General features: G+C 39.3%; 1 protein-coding gene across 1 annotated transcript in view; it reads right to left on the bottom strand.

The window, feature by feature from the left end:
- FREM1 (FRAS1 related extracellular matrix 1) overlaps nucleotides 1-18,945 on the bottom strand; it is a 68,289-nt gene extending 49,344 nt beyond the window's left edge. Inside the window, exons 1-8 of the mRNA XM_063423055.1 lie at nucleotides 18,567-18,945; nucleotides 13,235-13,743; nucleotides 7,959-8,053; nucleotides 6,661-6,962; nucleotides 5,955-6,151; nucleotides 4,966-5,289; nucleotides 3,457-3,565; nucleotides 1,476-1,607 (exon numbers count right to left, since the gene is read on the bottom strand). Of these exons, the coding sequence (XP_063279125.1) occupies nucleotides 1,476-1,607; nucleotides 3,457-3,565; nucleotides 4,966-5,289; nucleotides 5,955-6,151; nucleotides 6,661-6,962; nucleotides 7,959-8,053; nucleotides 13,235-13,465 (1,390 nt within the window). The 5' untranslated portion in view covers nucleotides 13,466-13,743; nucleotides 18,567-18,945. The remainder of the gene's footprint in view (nucleotides 1-1,475; nucleotides 1,608-3,456; nucleotides 3,566-4,965; nucleotides 5,290-5,954; nucleotides 6,152-6,660; nucleotides 6,963-7,958; nucleotides 8,054-13,234; nucleotides 13,744-18,566) is intronic.
- Between the last annotated feature and the right edge of the window lie 668 nt (nucleotides 18,946-19,613).

Raw genomic sequence — 19,613 nt, 5'->3', positions numbered from 1 at the left:
ACTGGCTCTGGGGCTGAACCAGTGAAGGTGCCGTGACCTTCCTCGCTAGAAGTGTCTTTTAAAACACAACGAGATCAACGGAGGCACAGGCGCTCTCAGGCAGAGAGTGATGTGCTCTTTGTGCACTCTCAGGTGCAGAGTGATGAACTCTTTGTGAGGCTGCCTGAGCAGCAGAGTCGCATTTACTCCAGGCAATGCAGGAGTGAAAGCAGCACGACAGGGTCTTCCCAATCTCCAGAACCTCTCCATCCCACTCAGCCCAGAGGGAATGAGCCAAATGGGCCCAGGGGACAGGGATTATATAGGGCAGCCAGGGGCGGGGTTTCACAACTTGACCAATGGGGAGAGGAATTGGGAAAGGTCCCAACCAGGGGAAGGATCCAAAAAGAACATAGGGGGAGCAGAGGGTAAAAACCAGGAACAAGGACAATAACCCATGGGGTATGAAACACTGACGTGGAGCTGCAAAGGCTCATGGGTTGAAGTATTTTTTCTCACCTTGAGCCACAAGGAAAGCTCTCAAAGGGACTTCCCAAGGAGCGTGCCTGGGAACTGAGGCAGCCTAAGGGCTGCCCAAAGGTTGAAGCATTTTTGTTCACCCTGAGCTAGAAGCTTCCTAGAAAGCTTCCCAAAGGGGAGCCACTACGTGCAGAGGTAGTCTAGAGGCTGCACGCTCTCCACGGGAATGAATTGTCTTCTGTGGATAGTCCAGGGACCACCACATGAACCCACCGAACACTGCTGACACCACACAGTTCCTGTCTGTAGCTTTGCACGAGGGTGATCTTGCAGACAGTGATTGCTTGTCGGGAGTGTCCTGAATTTAAGTTTACTTCTGAACAGTTTCTGTGTTTGCTGTATTCAAAACACCACCTTTCCTTTTCTTTAAATAGTTTTGCGTCTTTAGGTTGTGTGTTTTACATGAACACACTCAACTTTCAAAAAACTCTGATAGTGGCAACATGTTCCCACCCTGCCAAGAGCAGAGTGATTTCCATTACATAACCTTTTTCCCTAGCACTGTGGTGACTTGTGCTGCAGAGCAAAACTAGTAATATTGATAATGCAGAAGGGTAATGAATTATAAGTCTAATTGATTTCACTTTTTGAAATAAACCTTAAAGCTACCAGTAACAACTTTATCCAAATGTTATCTGTATTTACCAACAAATCAAAATCACTTGGTATTCCTTAACATCTGCAAGCAAAAAGATAAGAATTAAAAATGTGTTGACTGTGTTTCTCCTAAATCATATTTCTCAATGAAAGCATACCTGATTTCTTTAAAATTTTGCCTTTGGAGTGTAAACATATATTAGCAAAGTAAAGGTTTGAATACTGAATTTCTGAAAATTCCTGTTTTAATAACCATGCCTAGCATAGTTGTAGCAGGGGAAGGCGGTCAGCAGAGGGAGCAGAGCTGTTGTTTTATGACCAAGGAGATTTTTCCAGCCTCTGGAGTTGAAATTACCTACCTCTCACTGACAGCCGCCCATGCTGTAAGCCATCAACTGTGACCAAGCGAACATTTTGGATGTCGTCATTGTCTACAATTTGGAAGTGTTGCCATGTGATGGGCCGGGATTGCCCCTCTAGGAGGTTAAGGCCTGCAAAGAGCACAGAGTTACGTCACTGTCAGCATTTAACACTAATAAAGGTGTTTCCATCCAGGAAAAAAACCCAGAATGTTTGATTCTATCTACACATCCATGTGTGAAAGACATTCCAGGGGAAGTTTGAATTGGATATTACAAAGTGTTTCTACATTGAAAGAGTAATTTAACTTCAGAGCAAGCTCCCCAGGGTGATAGTGGAGTCACCATCACTGGAAGTGTTCAAAAAACAAATAGACATGGACTTCATGATATAGTTTAGTGGGCATGGAGATATTCAGATGAAGATAATTTTGGAGGTTCTTTTCAACCTTGACACTTCTATAATACTATGATTCTAAGGCCACCTAAAGGTCTGATAACAGCTTGTGACATACTTGAATTTGTTCACTGTCTTTAAGGAATCTTTTTCAGAGAAATAACCAATTCAGATGTCACAGGACACACCTAGTGCAGGTAGCTTCATGTGCAAGTTGCACATTGGGCCCTGGGTGAGGAGAAATACCTGGAGCCCCAGGCAAAGAACCATAAATGGGCATAGACCCTTCATGTAAAAAAGGGCACAGGGTGTGGCTGTTCACCCAGAGACTTCAGAATCCAATGAGCAACAACAAATATCACCATTGGAACAAGTACACACAGACTGTGGGGGTGTAAAAATCAGGGATTCCTTTGTTCAGGGTCCCTCCCTGGAGACACACAGTTTACACTAATTTTGTGTTGCTGCACCACAGTTAAATTACATAAAGGAAACAGACAGCTAGGATTCTGATACGAGCAACTCAGATTGAGCCAGTCACAGAAAGTTGTCTGTTAGTGTGTGTGTGTGTGTGTGTGTGCGTGCGTGTGATAAGTGTAGGAAGTCAGGCAGGACATCCATCAGGTCACTGGAGCCACCTGCTGTGAATGGCTGCAGTCCCAGCAGTGAGTCTTGGGTGGTGCAGTTCTGGCTCACAGAGAGGGGCATCTGAAAGGTCAGGCAGGAAAGTTTCCCTGGCATCTGGTTCCAGTTTTCTGATAATCAAATGGGGCACATTTCTGGACATTTGCACTGACAGGAGCAGTGCACTTGAAATCTCACAATGTGTGAAACTGGGCTTTTAGATTCTTTAGTGAGTCTGCAGTTAAAAACACGTTGATCTTCCTAAGAGAGGACAGTGTTCCTTCTTACTTAGACCTTCATTTCAGGTGAGGTTTCTCTGGAAGACATGAGGTACCTTCTTCTCAGCTCCTTTTCTTTTCTACTGTAGGAAAACTGCGCTTTCCCTGGTGTTAATTTCTAGACATGTTTGATCTTATATATTTTCGTTTTGATGATTAAATATCAATGCTCTCTAGATGAGAGACTCTGGTCCCTTTACAATGCAAGCATTATAATTCTGTTATAATTAGACTTAACCCTGTAAGGTTTCCAGACTTTAAATGGCTGGTGGTATATAATGCCCTTTTTCCTACTGGTTCATTTTTGCACACTTCCACTTTAAACAACACCAAGAGGCCCTGATCTTTCCCACATGCTGCTCCAGTATTCCTATTCCATCATATATTTGCACCTAATATTCATACTATTTTATGTACAGTTCATTTTTCAAGAGAATGCTGTATAAATAAATCCCAGTTTTCCTGTAACTCCATTTTTTCTTTATTGTTTTATTCCAGTTAAGACATTAGATCCTTTTCAAGTTGTTTTAACATGTTCCCTCCAAAAGGGATATAAGGGAAAGTAGATTTATGCTCCTTCAATTTAATGATCCTTAGGCTCCAGGTGTAAATCTGAATTTTAGAGCTTTGTCAAATTTGTGTGTCAAAAATGTTATTAATTCTAGGTGAGAAGAGATCTCACCTGTATTCCATGAAACCCGAGGGGCGTTTGTATCTGTTGTTCTGATAGAAAGATGCACAGTGATTGGTAAACTCCTTTCAAAGTAGAAGTCATGCACCTCAAACACCACCTGTTGTGAAAATAGATAAACTGCTTATTGAAAACTGGAAATGAAATGTACTCCAAGACACACGTAGTGTATTCCCTCCTGGGAGATCTTACAGGCATCTGATAACAAGGTAATAAACAAAACTTGATTTAGCTTCTAAAAAGAGCCACAGAGGTTCTGCACAAAACTGAGTATCTGTGTTCTTTGCTCTTTGCAGTGAATTCTGTGAAGCTCAGTTTGTAATGTGTGCAATTTTCATTTTATTTGGGGTACAGTTAAATCATCAAGTAATATAGAGCTTTTTTTAACTATAAGAAGTGGAGGAGACATTTCTTGCTCTTTTAAGAGGTGTAGATATGTAGAAAAACAGATATGACAGAAAATATATGTTCTAGTATAGAAAGAAATATTGCTTTAAAAAAAAAATCAAACTCTTGAGTTGTTGGACTCCAGAGCTGCTAAATTCTTGAATGTGCAATCAAACAATGTTGCGAGCAGAACAGAGGTGAGGCATTTACAGAGCAGATATTTTGATAGCATTTTTGGTCCTCACATTAAGGAAACAGGGAAAGGAGGTTTCTGGGACAGCCAAGAAAAAAAAAGTGAGAGAAGCCTTGTCAGCATCAACTGCCAGTTACTGTTGCTGTTGCTCTGCTGTCTAGGCAACCCTTTCCTCAGTTTACCTTGCTTTGATTTTCTCTCCCTTCAGTTTTATTACTTTAGTACCAACCATTTTTCTTTGACTGGCTAATTCCTTAAGTACCTTATCAAACAGTTATTTCATAACTTATTCAAGAACCTGCGGCCAGAAGCCTGATCTCGTTCATCATTTACATCATGCTCCCTATGTTAGTGACATGCATTTACTACTCCCAGCAGGAACGGTTGGGAGCTCCTTTTTGTTATCCCTAAACCACCATTATCACAGCAGGTAGGCTGTAAGACCAAATAGCAATCTTGGCCTTTAACTAGTCCATCTTTCATGACTTAAAATATGTCACCTCTGCACAGGTTACAGGGATCAGTAATATCATGCAGGGATAAAAGCTGTGTGGAAAAGGCACCACTGATCTTTCCAAAGGCTCTTGGGTAGATATACAAGCACTGTTATTTCATTATTCCTCTTACTAAAAAAAAAAAAAAAAAAATCTAAAAAGAAAAAATCTAAAGTTTAGATATTTCTCAGTCAGAGGGACTAAAAGGTTTTCAGTACAAAGAAATTCTTATATAGTGAGCAATAAAGATGTATTTTGTGTTAGTTAAGATGTTGTGTCAGAGCTGAAAGTGGTAAAAGATTTTACTTCTGCTCCTGTATTGCGTATAGTTTAAAAACATTTTTCCCTGAAAAATATCCATTACATATGTTTTACATTTTGATCTTAAGGAGGTGGAAAACAGCAAATGTTCACACCCACTATTACCTCATAATTCCTCCTCTCTGTGTGGCTGTTATTTGGAGGCTGATAAGCAATGAGCATGTCATGAAGATCCTTCCATCTGAAGGAGCCAACAGGTTTTGTGTGGTCAGAGAGGTGAGTGATAAAACCCTGTGGAGGTGGCTTGGTAATGTTGAATATGAGCAGGGACTTTGGAGTTTCATTGTCTTCAGCATCAACGGTTGTGGAAGTAATAGGGGTTAAAATAAACTGATCTACTTCCAGGATGAGCTTTGCCATTGGGGCAGCTTTAGGTATTTGGTTGGGAGCAGCACCTCTAATCTGAACAGGGAGCCATGCATACTCCGTCTGCAACAGGAAAAAAGGAGACAACTGAAAAGGCAAAGGAAAGTGAAAAAATAAATACCATTTCTTTTCGTTTCACATAACAAATCAGGGTACATGTTAAAAGCAATAATTATTTTGAAAAGAAAAATTGAAATATTTTTAATTAGCAAATTCTTAGAGTAAATATTGAGACATCATGAATATGACTTTCAGGTTCACTGGTCTTATTTGTGTCCTTAATTTGGGGCTGAAATGACTTACTTAATTTGATGTGAGTTCAATTAATAACTTTATCTGACAGAAACATGCACACGCTATTATTTATTATTAACTGAATATGTTCACAGAGCTCTTAACTTATTAATTACCGTATATTTGAAGTCAGTGCAGATCATGCTGTATAAAAGTTGTGGAATTATGCCAGAATTAATTTTTCTCTCAGGATAAACTACTTATGTCTGACAGTAATCAACCAGGGGTGTTTCTCTGTATCCATAGTGGTCTAATCAAAGAGGCATGGAGATAATGCCTTTCATTAGCTTATCTGGCGAAGTTCTAAGAACTGTACAAATTTAAAGGCTCCCTAACTCTCTTCAAATGTGACAAGGAGTGAAACTACTTCTAAAAAAGAAACAACAACAGCAAAGGATGACAATCAGACATTATAAACTTGCATAAAAATCTACCTTATGCAGAGTTTTGCTTCTGCTGTCTGAGAGATCCAACCTCACAGGAATATAATCAGTGTCAGGTGAGGAGGGGTCAATGTGTCGATACTGAATGCCCATCCTCAGAAATTCTTCACAGCTCATGTTTTTGTTGTTAATAACTCCTAGTCCCAGTGTACAGCTCCCGTTTCTGCACTGTTGACCCAGGCTGTGTTCTGTAACCCAACAGCAATAATGAAACAGTTACCAGAGCAGAAACCAACACAGAAACCTGCCCATGTAGCTAAAGTAACCCTGAGAGAGAGCGTGTTGAGAAGTAGGGCCGCTTTCCTGACTTAATTTCTCCTACAGGATTTTGTTTTCAACTGACGTCTTTCAACTCCATCCTCCCTTGGTTGATGTCCTGGGTAGGTGCTGCCTCCAGCAGCTACCTGTGCTGTTTTTACTGAGTCTTGGCACTCTCAGAGCTGTCACATGGGTCCACATGTCTAGGAACCAGAAACAAAATCCAGTCAAGGAATTACTGACCCCGATGGGGTCTGTGATCTGCATGGTGCCTCACTAAAACTTCATGTCCCTTTCATGCCCACAGCAGCTCAAGCTGTTCATTAAACTTCACACAGCGCACAGTTACACAGCATGTCAGAAAGAACCTACTGCTGCAGACCTTATCTGCTGCGTGTCTTTGAATGCACTAATGCAAACAACAAAAAGCACATCATACTAGTGCCAGGGAAGAACCTCCATGGCTGATCTCCACGAAACTTCTCTTGCTGCACTTTCCTGGCAATAAGCTGTCCGTGAGCAGGCAGGTGAGTTTCGGAAGAGATTATGGAAATGCTGCAATCCAGGTTTATCTTCCTGTCATAATCAAAGGTGAGGAAGTTCTTGTCAATCACCCTAGACAGACCATAGTATTCAGGGACCTCCAAAGCATGGAAACGCATTTTTATGATGTTACAGTCTGGCTCAAGTAACTTCACATGAAGGGTGAATGTTTCTGTGAACGTTTCTGTTTCTGTAAACCTGCAAGTGACAGAAGAAAATTAGTTATGCATCTTCCCATCTTCTATTGCTCTGTGATTTGGGCATTGTCCTCATCGTCAAAACTGAATTACTTGAACCTCTTTCTCTCTTGTGTACTCAAGCCTTGAATCACCGTAATTCAGAGCCTGCAGCCCAAATCCCCCTATTTATAAGCGGGCTGTCTGTGTGAATGAAGAGGTTACTCTCTGTGTATGTTTGAAAGTGTCTGTCCCTATCAGCAGGACGGAAGAGAACACCCAGTACTCTGGAAGTGATGCCTTAAGTTTTAGCTTTCATAGTTTTCAGGTTCCGTACTGCATTGGTATATAACTCCAAACTTCATATAAAGGTTTTAGCAAGTTCTCTTCACAGTTTAATTACACAAAACAATCCTTTTTCCAGCCAGAAAACCAAGAACATAATTTCAGCTTCAGGCCCATGAAGTATAAACAACAGCAACTTGAGGAGAGCAATCTGAGAGGATGGGACTTCATAACATGAAGCTGTAATTGGACAATTGACCCCAACATGTAAGTAGACCAAAACTTATAAAAGTGTGAAAACTCATGACTCAGAACCCATCTTAAGGTCCATTTAAGGTGGAGCCATGTCTGGGCCCTTGTACTGCCCGAGGTGTATCCTTTGAAGGCCTTTTACTAAAAACTAGTTTATTCCTTTAACACTGTCCAGCCTCTGTTCCAAGTAGCCTCACAAGGCATTAAGAGTACTATTGTCACTTTCCATAGCATAATGAAAAATCACCGGTTTTGTGTAATAAGCCAGAAATACATAATCCACATAAATGGGCATATCTGCAATACACGGTGAGAAATGTTTCTGTAAACATTTGCTGACTAATGATGCAGCTACTGGATCTAAGTAGTTACAACACATACAGCAGAACATGATTTAACTGTAAAAAATTGACTACTTGCTCTATCTAAGGTCAGCTGGGCTCCTGGTAACAGTGAAGTGTGATCTGCTGGTGCTGCTTACCTGTACAGCCTAAGCATGACCACGTCTTCATCTAAAATCGGACATCCGTTGTGGGTATATTTGACTTCATTAGGAAGGAAGTGACAGTCAAAAACCTGTGAAGGAGAAAGAGTAGACTGGCACCACACTGCCAAAGATGTTAACTTCACAGCATCTGTTCCACTTCCCTCTGACTGACTGGAATACATCTGACTAAAAAACTTTTAGTATGTAGTTCATTTCTATGAATAGGTATTCACCTGTACTGTAATCTCCCAGTGAGAGTCAGAGCAACCACTTAAACATGGGGCTGCTAGCACTCCACAATTAGAAGGACAAAGGTCATATGTGATTGTTTCAGGCTGCCAAGTCCCTCCCCAGTACAACAAATAGTTTGACATCACCTTCTTTACCATTGCAGCCTGTGGAGTTAAGGGTGTAGATATATCTAGCAGCACATACAACTGCAGTGGCACTGAAAAGGCCAAAAAGTCCAGCATTATATTATTATTATTGACTTTTTATTATATTATTATATTATATTATTGACTTTTAAAGTTGCTCATGACAATAGCTTGAGTATATAGTAAATCTTGCTTTGTGGCCACTACAACTGTACCACAGAAGTACGACCCAGTGAAATTTCTCTCAACCCAGTGAAATTTCTCTGATAGAAACTTTGCTAACTCAGAGTTGTTCCCAGTTTTTGTGACACTGACTTTGTGCCAGTAGTTCTTTTCTAGATCAGATGTCATCTCTGCACCATACCAACATCTATCCTGAAAATCAGCGTAAGTCACAGCACAAAAGCAAGCAGATATCTGTATTTCTCTATCAGCTAATTCAAAATAGACTAATTCTTACAACATACCTGATACAGGCAAAATTTGTGAGTCTGTCTTGCCACAATTTAACCATCTAAGGCAGACACTTCTTTCAGGCATATTGTTTTATTTAATGGTTGGTTGACTTGGGAAAGCAAGGCAATGAGGAAACATGCCTGACACAAATAGAAAAAAGATTGCTTTGACACACCCATTCTTTGGAAAAAGGACTTGGATTACGGGGTATACAATTTTCATGTTCTCAAATACTGCAATTTGCAAGACTGGCAGTGTTGTTTCTTTACTGAAACACCAGCTGAAAGCTCCTAGCATTGACATGACTTTGTCCGTGTTATCCTTGTGATAACCCAGAATCCCTATGCAGTCCATGGAGATTGGAAGATGCTCCTGTTTCATATCTACAGAGAGAAAATTCGTATTCTAGCCAGCAAGAAACCACAATCACTGCATTTCCTAAGTCTTTCACTATAAAACTACTATATAAATACAGTTTTCATTTCATTTTTGGGGGATAGTATTCACAAATTGTTATGTGGACTTCTACAGACTAAAGTGAAATCTGTTCAACATTCACTAACAGACCTAATGAGGCCATAAGTAATAGCAATTAATATATGTAAATGGCTGACTGACTAGCAACTCTTTTTTTTTTTTTTTTTTTTTTCAAAAAAAGAAGAGGTAATTTCTTAATGGTGGTCATTTTATAAAATACGGCAAAAGAATCATGCAAATTAAGTGCCTTGCATGAACTGTCTTTGTTTCTCAGCCACTTTAGATGATGGTGAAATGGCTGAGGGACTTCAGTAAGACTCTAAAATGTTGACTGAAAGTGTATCTCATAGAGAAAAACTTTGGATGCTCTGACTTTTACTGTAAAATTTATGTAATAATTTAATTCTAAATTAATTTTAATGCATAGTTACCTGAAGCATGATCACCTCATGACTATCTTGTGGATTTCCACTAAAGGATATAAGAATTACTGAATTTTGTTTCTTTCTAGCCGTTACATGGAATAGAACTTACATCCTTCTATAATGGAAGAATAATTAGCTTTTCAGCTTTCATTATTAGTGAAAGAGTCTACTTCCACTGAAGTTATTCTCAAATGCTCAAGCAATGTGATAATTTTTCTATATTCCTAGCAATTTTAAAATTTATTGCCTGCTTTTAACTTTCATCAAGAAGTGCATTAGACAAAATCTTTCCTTTTCTTGGTTTGTTTGGTTTGGGGTTTGTTTTTTTGTTTTTTTTAAAGTGATAAGTTAGTTGATTTTCAGACATATATACATAAATTAACCTCTTGGAATAATCTGTGGTGTTTTGGAAAGTACGCTTGGTTTTATTTCTTGGGACTGCGTAGAAAGGAAGGACAAGAACATCTTGTGGAAAACAAAATTACTCTCATATGATGAAAGTTTTGACTATGTTGTGGCTATTCTGTTGTGTATTATTTTCAAATACTATAGAAATATGTGCTCTGATTTTTTTTTCAAACAAAGACAATAAATATGTCTTTTTCTTACTTAATATAATTTCTTTCTTAGAAAGATTACTATAGAAATTATAGTAAAAACTAATATAAAGGAACATGATACTTAAGTAATCAGTTGGTTAGTCTTATGTGGTATTCTACAAAAATGGAAAATAAAATTAAGAAGTAGTTATGTGGTATGTTATCTTAAGGAAAAAAAGTATATTATATACAAAACCCACTTATATTGTAGTTTCAGAATAATAATGTATATATATTGTACACCAAAAGTAAGATTCTTCACTAACATAAATCAGTGCAGAGCCCTCAAGTCAATAGGTTTTTTTGTTACGTAAGGGTGTTGTGGGGGACAAAACCAAAGGATTACAGAAGTCCAGATAAAAGACATCTAAGCCCTTCCCTTGTGCCCTGATGGAGTCACTCCATCACAGAAGCCCCCTGGTTGGTCAGGCAGGACCTGGCCTTGGTGAAGCTGTGCTGGCTGTCACATATCCCCTCCTTGTCCTCCCCGTGCCTTAGCACAGCTTCTAGGAGGATCTGTTCCAGCATTTTCCCAGGTACAGAGCAGAGGCTGACAGGTCAGAAATCCCCAGGAAAGGTCTGCCCTTTTTAAGGACGGACACTGTACGTCCCTTTTTCCAGTTTGGAAACTGGAATTTCACCTAACTCCCATGACTTTTCAAATATCATGGAATGTGGCTTCACAACTGCATCAACCAGTTCCCTAAGGACTCTGGGATGCATCTCACTGAATCAAATCATATCAAAGAATTAATGTCCTTATTTTTAAGACATCGTTAATTCCACATTTTCATTGGTAACAATGTATTGGAAAATTTAGAACTTCTCCACAAAGGTTTGTTAGCACTGACTGACAGTGAGTTTATATGTGTACTGAGACACAATCTGCTTTGCAGAAAGAAACATCTGGTTTATATTTCCTTGTATGTTTTCCTTTTGTATGAGCAGGCATCTCTAATTGTCTATAAATTCACTGGGTAAGACAAAGGAAATCTAAATCTTTTCCTAATTACTGTTGAGCTTTGGTTTTTCCCACTTCAACTGCTTTTCAATTACAATTTATAATTAAATTGTCACACATTCCTAGAACATTATTCACTTTAATGGTAGTAAACCAGATCATACCAGAGACATTTTGTGGCTGCAGAACTTCCTGTGGAAAGATCATGAGTGGCACAAGGAGATCTGGACTTCTGACTTTTTTCAGGAATGGTGAAAACTCAGGCAGCATTAGCAGGCACAGCCTCTCTCCACCCCTAGGGCCACCTGCCCAGCAGACTCTTCCCTCTACGTGAGGGCCTGCAGCTTCCATGCTCAGCTGCCTGGGCACACATTCAGGGCCATGAAGGGATAGGTGCTGGGGCTGGGATGGGGGAAGTCGTTTGGAAATTAAGGTGCACCAAATGCACATCTCCTGGGATCTCTTGAAAAGAGCCTCTAGCTGTGTGCACAAAAAATGTTGGGTGACACAGGACGAAGCAGCTATTTCAAAATACCTGGGTCCTACTGCACAGAGAGGCTGAGGCAGAAATTGAAAGCAAAGTTACTCTTCAGCCAGACAGATTGCCTACAGAAGAGGCTCACCATAGGTTTCACATGTAAGTCCCTCTTTTTCTCCTCTCCTTTAGATTGAATGTTGTGAAATAATTCTTTACTGGAAGGTTGGTCAGGTGTTAAATCAGGTGCCCCAAGGGAGTGGCGGGTTCACCATACTTGGAAACATTCAGGAATTGTACACAGGTAGGTCTTAGGGACATGTTTTAGTAGCACATGTGGCAGTGATGAGTTAATGGTTGGACTCAATGTTTCTTGAGGTCTTTCCAGCCTTAACGATTGCATGTTTGTATGAGTCAAGAACCTGTACTGGGGAAGGAGGGGTGGGGTACTATGGTCAGTGCCCCCATGCTGGCAGAAAACCAGCACTGGGTAGTTTCAATAGCTGCAGTACACTACTTGAGGCCAGTCTCTAGAGAAGATTTTCCTGTCCATCACCTCCTGTTTTGCCTGGTATGCCTCTGCTCCTTAAGAGTGCTGATTCAGCTGAAGTACTTGTTGGTGGTTTGCAAAAGTAATACTGATGACCAACAGGAGTTTTGAAAAATCTATTGAGAGTGGTGCTCCTTTACCTAACTTCACAGAAATCACCAAAAACCCTGGAAAGCAGGTTAAAAACTATATTTATATACAAACGCACAAAAGTGTATGCTGTGGCACAAACCAGAATTTTCAAAACACCAAAACCTGCTTGGTTATGAATCATTAAAACCATTTATCTATAACACTATATCTTCATGACAACTGCTTTCAAGTCCTTCATGCTATAACTCAGATGGGGCGATTTGTAAAGCAGATGAGTAGAAGAATGGTAATATGTAAAATATATTTAATTATTCCTACAATCTTGACATTTGAACAGAAAACCGGGGAGTTTTAATGTATTTACCATCTGCTAAAAATTTGGCTGTTGCAGAGCAGAACAAACAATGCTGTACACAATGTGCTTATTGTATGTGATTATTTTTTTCTTAATTGTTCCTTAAGTAGTGGCTCCGTGACTAGAATTCAAAATGCTGTAGCAGGCTATGCATTACTCAAGGGGCACTTATTACCCTAAGGGAGAAAAATAAAAAGCTGAGAAACTGGAGGATATCTCCTGACTGGAAGTTTTGAAATACCCCTACTTCACTTTTGAAAGGAGATTCTGACCAGACTCACTTCTGTGCACTCATGCTACTGAGCTCAGCTTTTGGATTTCAGGGTTGCAGTTTTCCACTAGCTGTCTACTTAAGCTGAATCTCACACACCATTCATGCCTTCATTTCATGCCTTTTAGTCACTACCAAAAAGATGAACAAAAAGCAATAAAGCAGTTCTTTTTAGTTTCTCCCAGACCTGCACACACTAACACTCAAAGCAGAAAAACAGAGCCCAAATACCTGCGGAGTAAGTTTCCCAACTCTCTGTGTTATTGGCTCATTAATCACAACTTCTACTTTGCAGACATCCTTCTCTCTGGGGATGGAAAACTTGAGGTCTTCTTCTGACAGGAAGACAGACCGTCCCTTCATCACTTTCATCCCAAGGTTCACACTAATAAAGGAGGAGCACACAACTCTTAACATGACAGACAGCAGTAGAAGCACCCAGGTTTTCTCAAAGGCCTTCATGTTGTAAAGGCGTGCCAGCCTTTTTCACCAATGAAAATATTTCTTAACAAAAGGAGTCTTCTTCCTCCACCAGCAGACTTTCACCATATAATGAAGGCATTATTAGTCACAGGTAAAAATGTATGACATGTTTTCTATTGATAGGCTCTCCTTGACTGAAATTTGGGCAATTATTGGACAGATATTTACAAAATATCCCTAAGTTTTTATAAAATTCATTGGTCAAGCCTGACAAAATGATGAACGTGATCTCAGAGTCCTTTCAAGGTTTGTCAATCCTGAAAAAAAATAAGAGAAAGAAAATTGCTTTAAGGTATCAGGCAACTATAGGGATAAAAACAAAAGAAACGTACAAAAAACTTCCACCATTTCTGACAACTGCAGTTCATTTCAAGCAGCAGATTGACTTCTCCTTTGAATACCATTCAGTGCACACATGCTCAGAAAATAGCAGACAACCCCAAAATCTGAGAAAAATTCAGTGGAAATAAAGAAGACAAGATAATATGGAAAACAAATTACACAAGTTTCTCATGCCCCTAGCTACAGTTAATATTAATCTTTCATGTTTATAACCTCATAAGAAAAGAACTTTTTTTCTGACATTAAACAAGCACTAGTGAAATAATTTTAAAAGCCTAATTTCTACTTTCTAATTTCTAATCCTCCAAAGTCACTGAAGCTACAACCCAAAGGATAGGAAGTGATATTGATTTAATTAAATGTGAGAAGATCATAAGAATTTCAAGAAGTAAAGTGCCAGCATTCCTTTAGTTTTTGTAAATATTTAATTCGCTGACTACTTATTTGCCTTATGACCAACAGCGAACTTTCCTGAAAATAAATGAAAAAAACAAATCCTTGTATGTCTTCATTTTCCATGTTGTTTTTAACAGGTAAGTGCTCACTCCACTGTTTCCACCAGAATGACCTTCTGAGCAGCCTATAACTGAACACATATATCCACCCAGTTTTAAATTTCACTGAAAAAAACCCCCAAACTGGCAGTTAAGAAATTCTGTTATAAAATTATTCACTTCCTAAAATTAAACAAGACAGATCAACTCGCCTCACCACATATATAAGATTGAAGACATTGAGACTCACATACAGTTAGATGTATGTTAACTATGTAGTCTGGAATGCAATTTTTAACTCTGGTTTTCTAGGTATTTATCTGAAAGTCTTTCCATTTTGGTTTAAAATATTGAATCCATACCAGTTTGAAGAAAATCTGAGAGAAAATGTAGGATTCTAGCTGGTGGGAAAGGAATGAAATCCATGGTAGAACATTCAAATAAGAAAATAATTAGAAATTTTAGATTCAGACTAGGACCTGACAAAGTGCTAAGAGGCACTATATGACTCTGGCATATAGACCTGGTGGTTTACATCTCATGACAATAACTCCCTGCTCCTTAATAGCAGGATGAGGTTTAGAGTTACGATGCAAAACAGCTTTATGCACCAGCACTTTTTCACATGGCACCTCATCAGAAATTATAAAATTAAAGCCTGGATAGTTTTGACTTTCTCCACTCCAGTGTGGATAGCTATCATAAAACAATGCTAAAGATGAGAGATAGCTTCATCACCAGCTTGAAAATGGCACTCATGCAGAGATGTCTGCATCTTGATTTGCTACAGCCCAGGCTGATCTGTTTCTAGTGCCTGCCCCATAAATCCCAGTACAGCTGGAAACCTCAGGTGCAGGCAGTGGTTTCTACGCTGCACTTTCTTACCCTGCATCAGAAACAACAGAAAGTGTACAAGAGGAATCTGGAGAACTTTGATCAGTTTCATGGTGGATGTATGAGACATTCTCTGCTATAAATTTGGTCCTGTTGTCACTGTGTATTACAGACTTGCTTGGACTACTTTAACTTGCAGACACAGCTCCTGTATCACTATGTGTTTGACCCACTGGCCTCTATTTGGATGCTGTAGGACTGCCTCCTGAGGAGGCCAAGTGAAGACCTTGGGAGGTACAACTTTCTCAATTACTTACACAATCATAGCAAGATGAAGTGGCAAGAGATTCTTTCAGCATGATGACAATAAAAATGAGATGTTTTGGGGTGAGTGCCAAGACATTAACATCCTCCCTATCTGTGAAGAAGGTCATTGCTTCAATGAAGTCGGGTGTGTGATACATGGTACTTACACTGATTGAAAGTGTTCTGCTCTTCAGCAGATATACAACTGCTGGTGTTGACACTGTCACATTTTGTGGCTGCTTTGGACTTTCTTAAAATCTCCTTACTTCTCTGCTCTTAATGTCACAGCTGAACCTGATTCACCTCTGCTATTCCATCCCATGTTACCTGTGTATCCGAAATGGGCACACAACTAAGGGACTGTTTAATTCCAAATGCACCATAATATTTCAGATATATTTAGTGGCCTAATGAAATAATGGTATTCACGAACAACACAGAAGGAGAATCAGTATTGTGAAATTAAGCTGTTTTCTCTTCAATTTTCTAGGAGTCTGTTTGTGCCAAAACAACTAAAAAAACTGAAACACCTGAACCACTCCAGGTGCACAAGCTTGCAGAAAGCTACCAGCTTTGGTCCCAGAAGTAAAACAGTCATGTCATTTCAGTGATATGTCATATACTAGCTGTTATCCCTTGGTGGGGATGGAGCACAGGATTTATGAGGAGAGGCCGACACAGCTGGATTTGTTCAGCCTGAAGAAGAGAGGCCTTATTGCTTATTTTTAGACTTCTAACAGAAGAATGCCTGGAGCACAAGGAAGAGACATACAAACCCACTAAAACCGCAAGGCTTATTTAATAAACAACTAATCAAGGCCTGAGCTGCTTGATGTAACTTTAAGCCAGATTTGCCATAGAACTGGCTTTTCTTGGAGAAAGAGGTGGTGCAGTTATCTGCAGAGGTCCTTTTCACCCTAAATCACGTATTGACTCTAAGCTGAAAAGACAGAGCCATCTGACTGCTAGGATCTAAATTAATTACCTGGTGTATTTTTGCAAAACAGCGTTATGCCTTGCCACCTGTCCAATATAAACCCATACAGGTATAAAAAAAAGGCAACAAGCAAAAAGACCTCCTTTCCCATAATTAGAGGCAGACTGGCTAAGCTGGCTCTGAGATCTGGAAGCAGGGAAGATCAGTCCTGAAGAGGAGCCCAAGGCATTGAACAAGGGATACTTGGCAAAGGGATCTCTAAGGAGCTACTCGTCTGCTGGCAACTCCTGCCCACTCAGCAGATGAGCCTGGGGGGAAGGCAGAGAGAGAAGGGGCCTCGGAAGAGGCAGTGAATGTGAATGTGACTCTGGGGAGTTGGCAGAGGGACATACCAAACTGGGGACTATGTGGAGGAGGGTTTCTGTTTAAAATTTCCTCCAAGTGCCAGAACTGGTTTTCCCTCAGGGCTGCTGGTGCACATGTGAGAAATGATACAATGGTTAATTGCAAATATAACAACTAGAGAGTCTGATTCTGAGCAGAGCTACATTGATGTAAGTAAAACATTAATACAAATTATTTAGATAGTTATCTACCAACACAAAACCAACTGATAGTAAAATCTGAAAGAGCACCAGTAAGTCTCAGCTTTAATTCCTAAAACTTGACTAAAATGCCTGTCATCACAAGTGACCTTGACCCAAGTCTCAATGACACCCAAAGCCTTCATTGGGATTTGTATGAGACTTCAATATTTTCTTTGTATGTGACAAAATCTCTCATTGCCTGTGATATTTCCCTGAACAAATGGATCAAATTTGCCCTATTCTTTTGCAGGACTGGAAGAAGATAATGAAGAATGATTGTGTGGTTAGAAAGTTGGATTGATTTATTTTAATGAATACCAGAAAAAGTTTGCAAGAAACAGAAAGAACATACAAATTTTTTTGAGGACAGATTAAAGAAAACAAGTAAGAGCTTTCCATGATTTCTAGGAAACAAGATGAATATTATTACAGCACTTAAAATCTAGCCCAGGGCAATGAAAGGATCATGAGCTATTAAATTAGGAAGCTGTCACTTCAGAATGTGCATTTAACACATGCACCCCTTGGACTGTTTGCTATTTAATGGTTTTGTTGCATGCACTACAAATAAGGATTACAAGTCACCAAGAAGCCAGGTATTTGGCAAGGTATTTGCTGAGTTAAGGAATGGCAGATAATACCCTGTAAGTAGAACACCTTGGATCCATGTCAACAGCAAAGATGCCTTTTGCCTAAGGTAAAGTGCAATCCTGGCTTAGCTGAGACTGTGACTAGTAGAATTCTCCAACTAGAAAATACGTAACCTGCCATATCCACTTTAAATAACCATTTGAAGAAACAGTGTATTAGTATCTGCAGAATTTGTTGGTATGTCTCAACAAAACAGTGAAAGCAAGCTATTTCTAAAAGGTCATGGTTCCAGATAAATACATAGAAATCAGAAGGAAATGTAAAACCTTTATAAGCACATATGTGTTAAGGAACACACGTAAACTTTCATGCATACAGATGACTAATAAACCTCTGCCTAGTTTAGATGAACTGAATCAGCTGTCTGAATTAACATGAAAATGTAAAAATGCTGACAGATCCCTACTGCAAAATAAGTGTACAATTTTATAACATACATTTAAAAAACAAGTTATCCCAACTAAATGAAATATATCCTTTTTAATTACTTACTAGTATCAAAAGTTTTTAGCATATGTTTCAGTGCTTTTTATTACATTTTTTCTAGTGTGTCTCATTAATAAGACAATTCTAAGAAAAAAAATGTTATTTAGTTTTTCCAAGATTTTAAAGCCACAAAGTTTTATTAATCTGATGGGGAAAAGCCAGCATAGTTGAGAAATCTATATCAGCTTGAATATTAGGGTAAAGTAAGTTGTTTGGAATCTAAACTTTCAAGTTATCTTCTGCTAAACCACTGGCAAAACCCAGTGCCTGCTTTCCTCGAAGTTAGAACTGAGCTTTCATCCATCTCGAGCTCAAAAATTACTGCCTGGCTGCTCTGCTGCAACATTCAGCAACAAACTGAACTCTGCAAGCTGTTAAGCACTATTACAACCACAAAAACAACAGCATTCAGTGTGTACAACAAACTTGAGTAAGATACTTACAGGTAGCAGTGTTTCTGCTGGAGGCTGAACATGAGATCATACTAGAAAAAGAGGAAAAATGTATGTCACTGACCCAGTAATTTCTGTTTTAAAAGGCTGGCAGAGAAAGAAATCCAATGAGTGAGCGACAGAGAGAAAGCGGAGAGGGGGAGGGGAGAGAGATAGATGAAATTCCAGTCTTTCTGGTCAGCTTGGCTGTAGTTTTCTCTGTACTGAAAATCCACAATAAACACTCCTTGCTTGCAAAACTGCTCCTGACTGCAGAGTCACAAATTACAAATACTTTCAGGCTGTGTATGATAAGAGCACTGAGAGATGCCTTGTAGTGTTTATACACAGCAATGCTTCGCTGCTAGCCAGCCCCAGATCTTCTTTTCCCCTTCTGCTAGTTAAGTCTGTTGGGACTAAAAATTAAACTGCTGTTATTAAGGTTTGCTCTTTTCTTGTTGCTTTTGTCTCCACTTTTGCTAGTTTATTCCCTTTGAAACACACACACACACCCCACCACCACCACCAGAGTAGAATTCAAATTTTAATTTTCTTTTTTCCCATTCAGAACAGCAAGAAAGACAAAGAGTACAGGCAAAATCTATTTAAATTAATAATTAACCAGTTATTAAATATCTCATAGGATTCAAGATATCTCATGCCTCCTGTCATGAGATTCACATCAGATTTAACTGTCTGATGGGATTCTAAGGAAAATTTGATACCATACAGCAAGTCATGGATGCACCCTGAGGAGTAAACCTGACAGCCCTACTTTTCAGAACACAGAAACTGTATTGCAAAATCACAATACAAGGACAGACTACCCTATGTCCACCTCAGCACAAGGACAAAAAGAAGTTTTTAAGTATACAGGAAAAAAGTGTTTTCAGCCCAGCACAGGGCATTGTGACAAGGGCGAGAGGGACAGCATGGGGAAGAGCTACTGACTTCCAGGAGTAAGCAGGAGTCAAATCCAGCACAACTGTAGTGCTGTAACATTTTCTCCCCTTTTCCTTGTTTGAATAAGCAAGCTTTGACCCTCATATAGAAACAAAG

The sequence above is a fragment of the Prinia subflava genome, chromosome Z (genome assembly GCF_021018805.1).
Source record: "Prinia subflava isolate CZ2003 ecotype Zambia chromosome Z, Cam_Psub_1.2, whole genome shotgun sequence".
Classification (NCBI taxonomy): Eukaryota; Metazoa; Chordata; class Aves; order Passeriformes; family Cisticolidae; genus Prinia; species Prinia subflava.
Note: the sequence above shows the minus strand (reverse complement) of the source record. Positions and strands in the feature narration are given on the sequence as shown.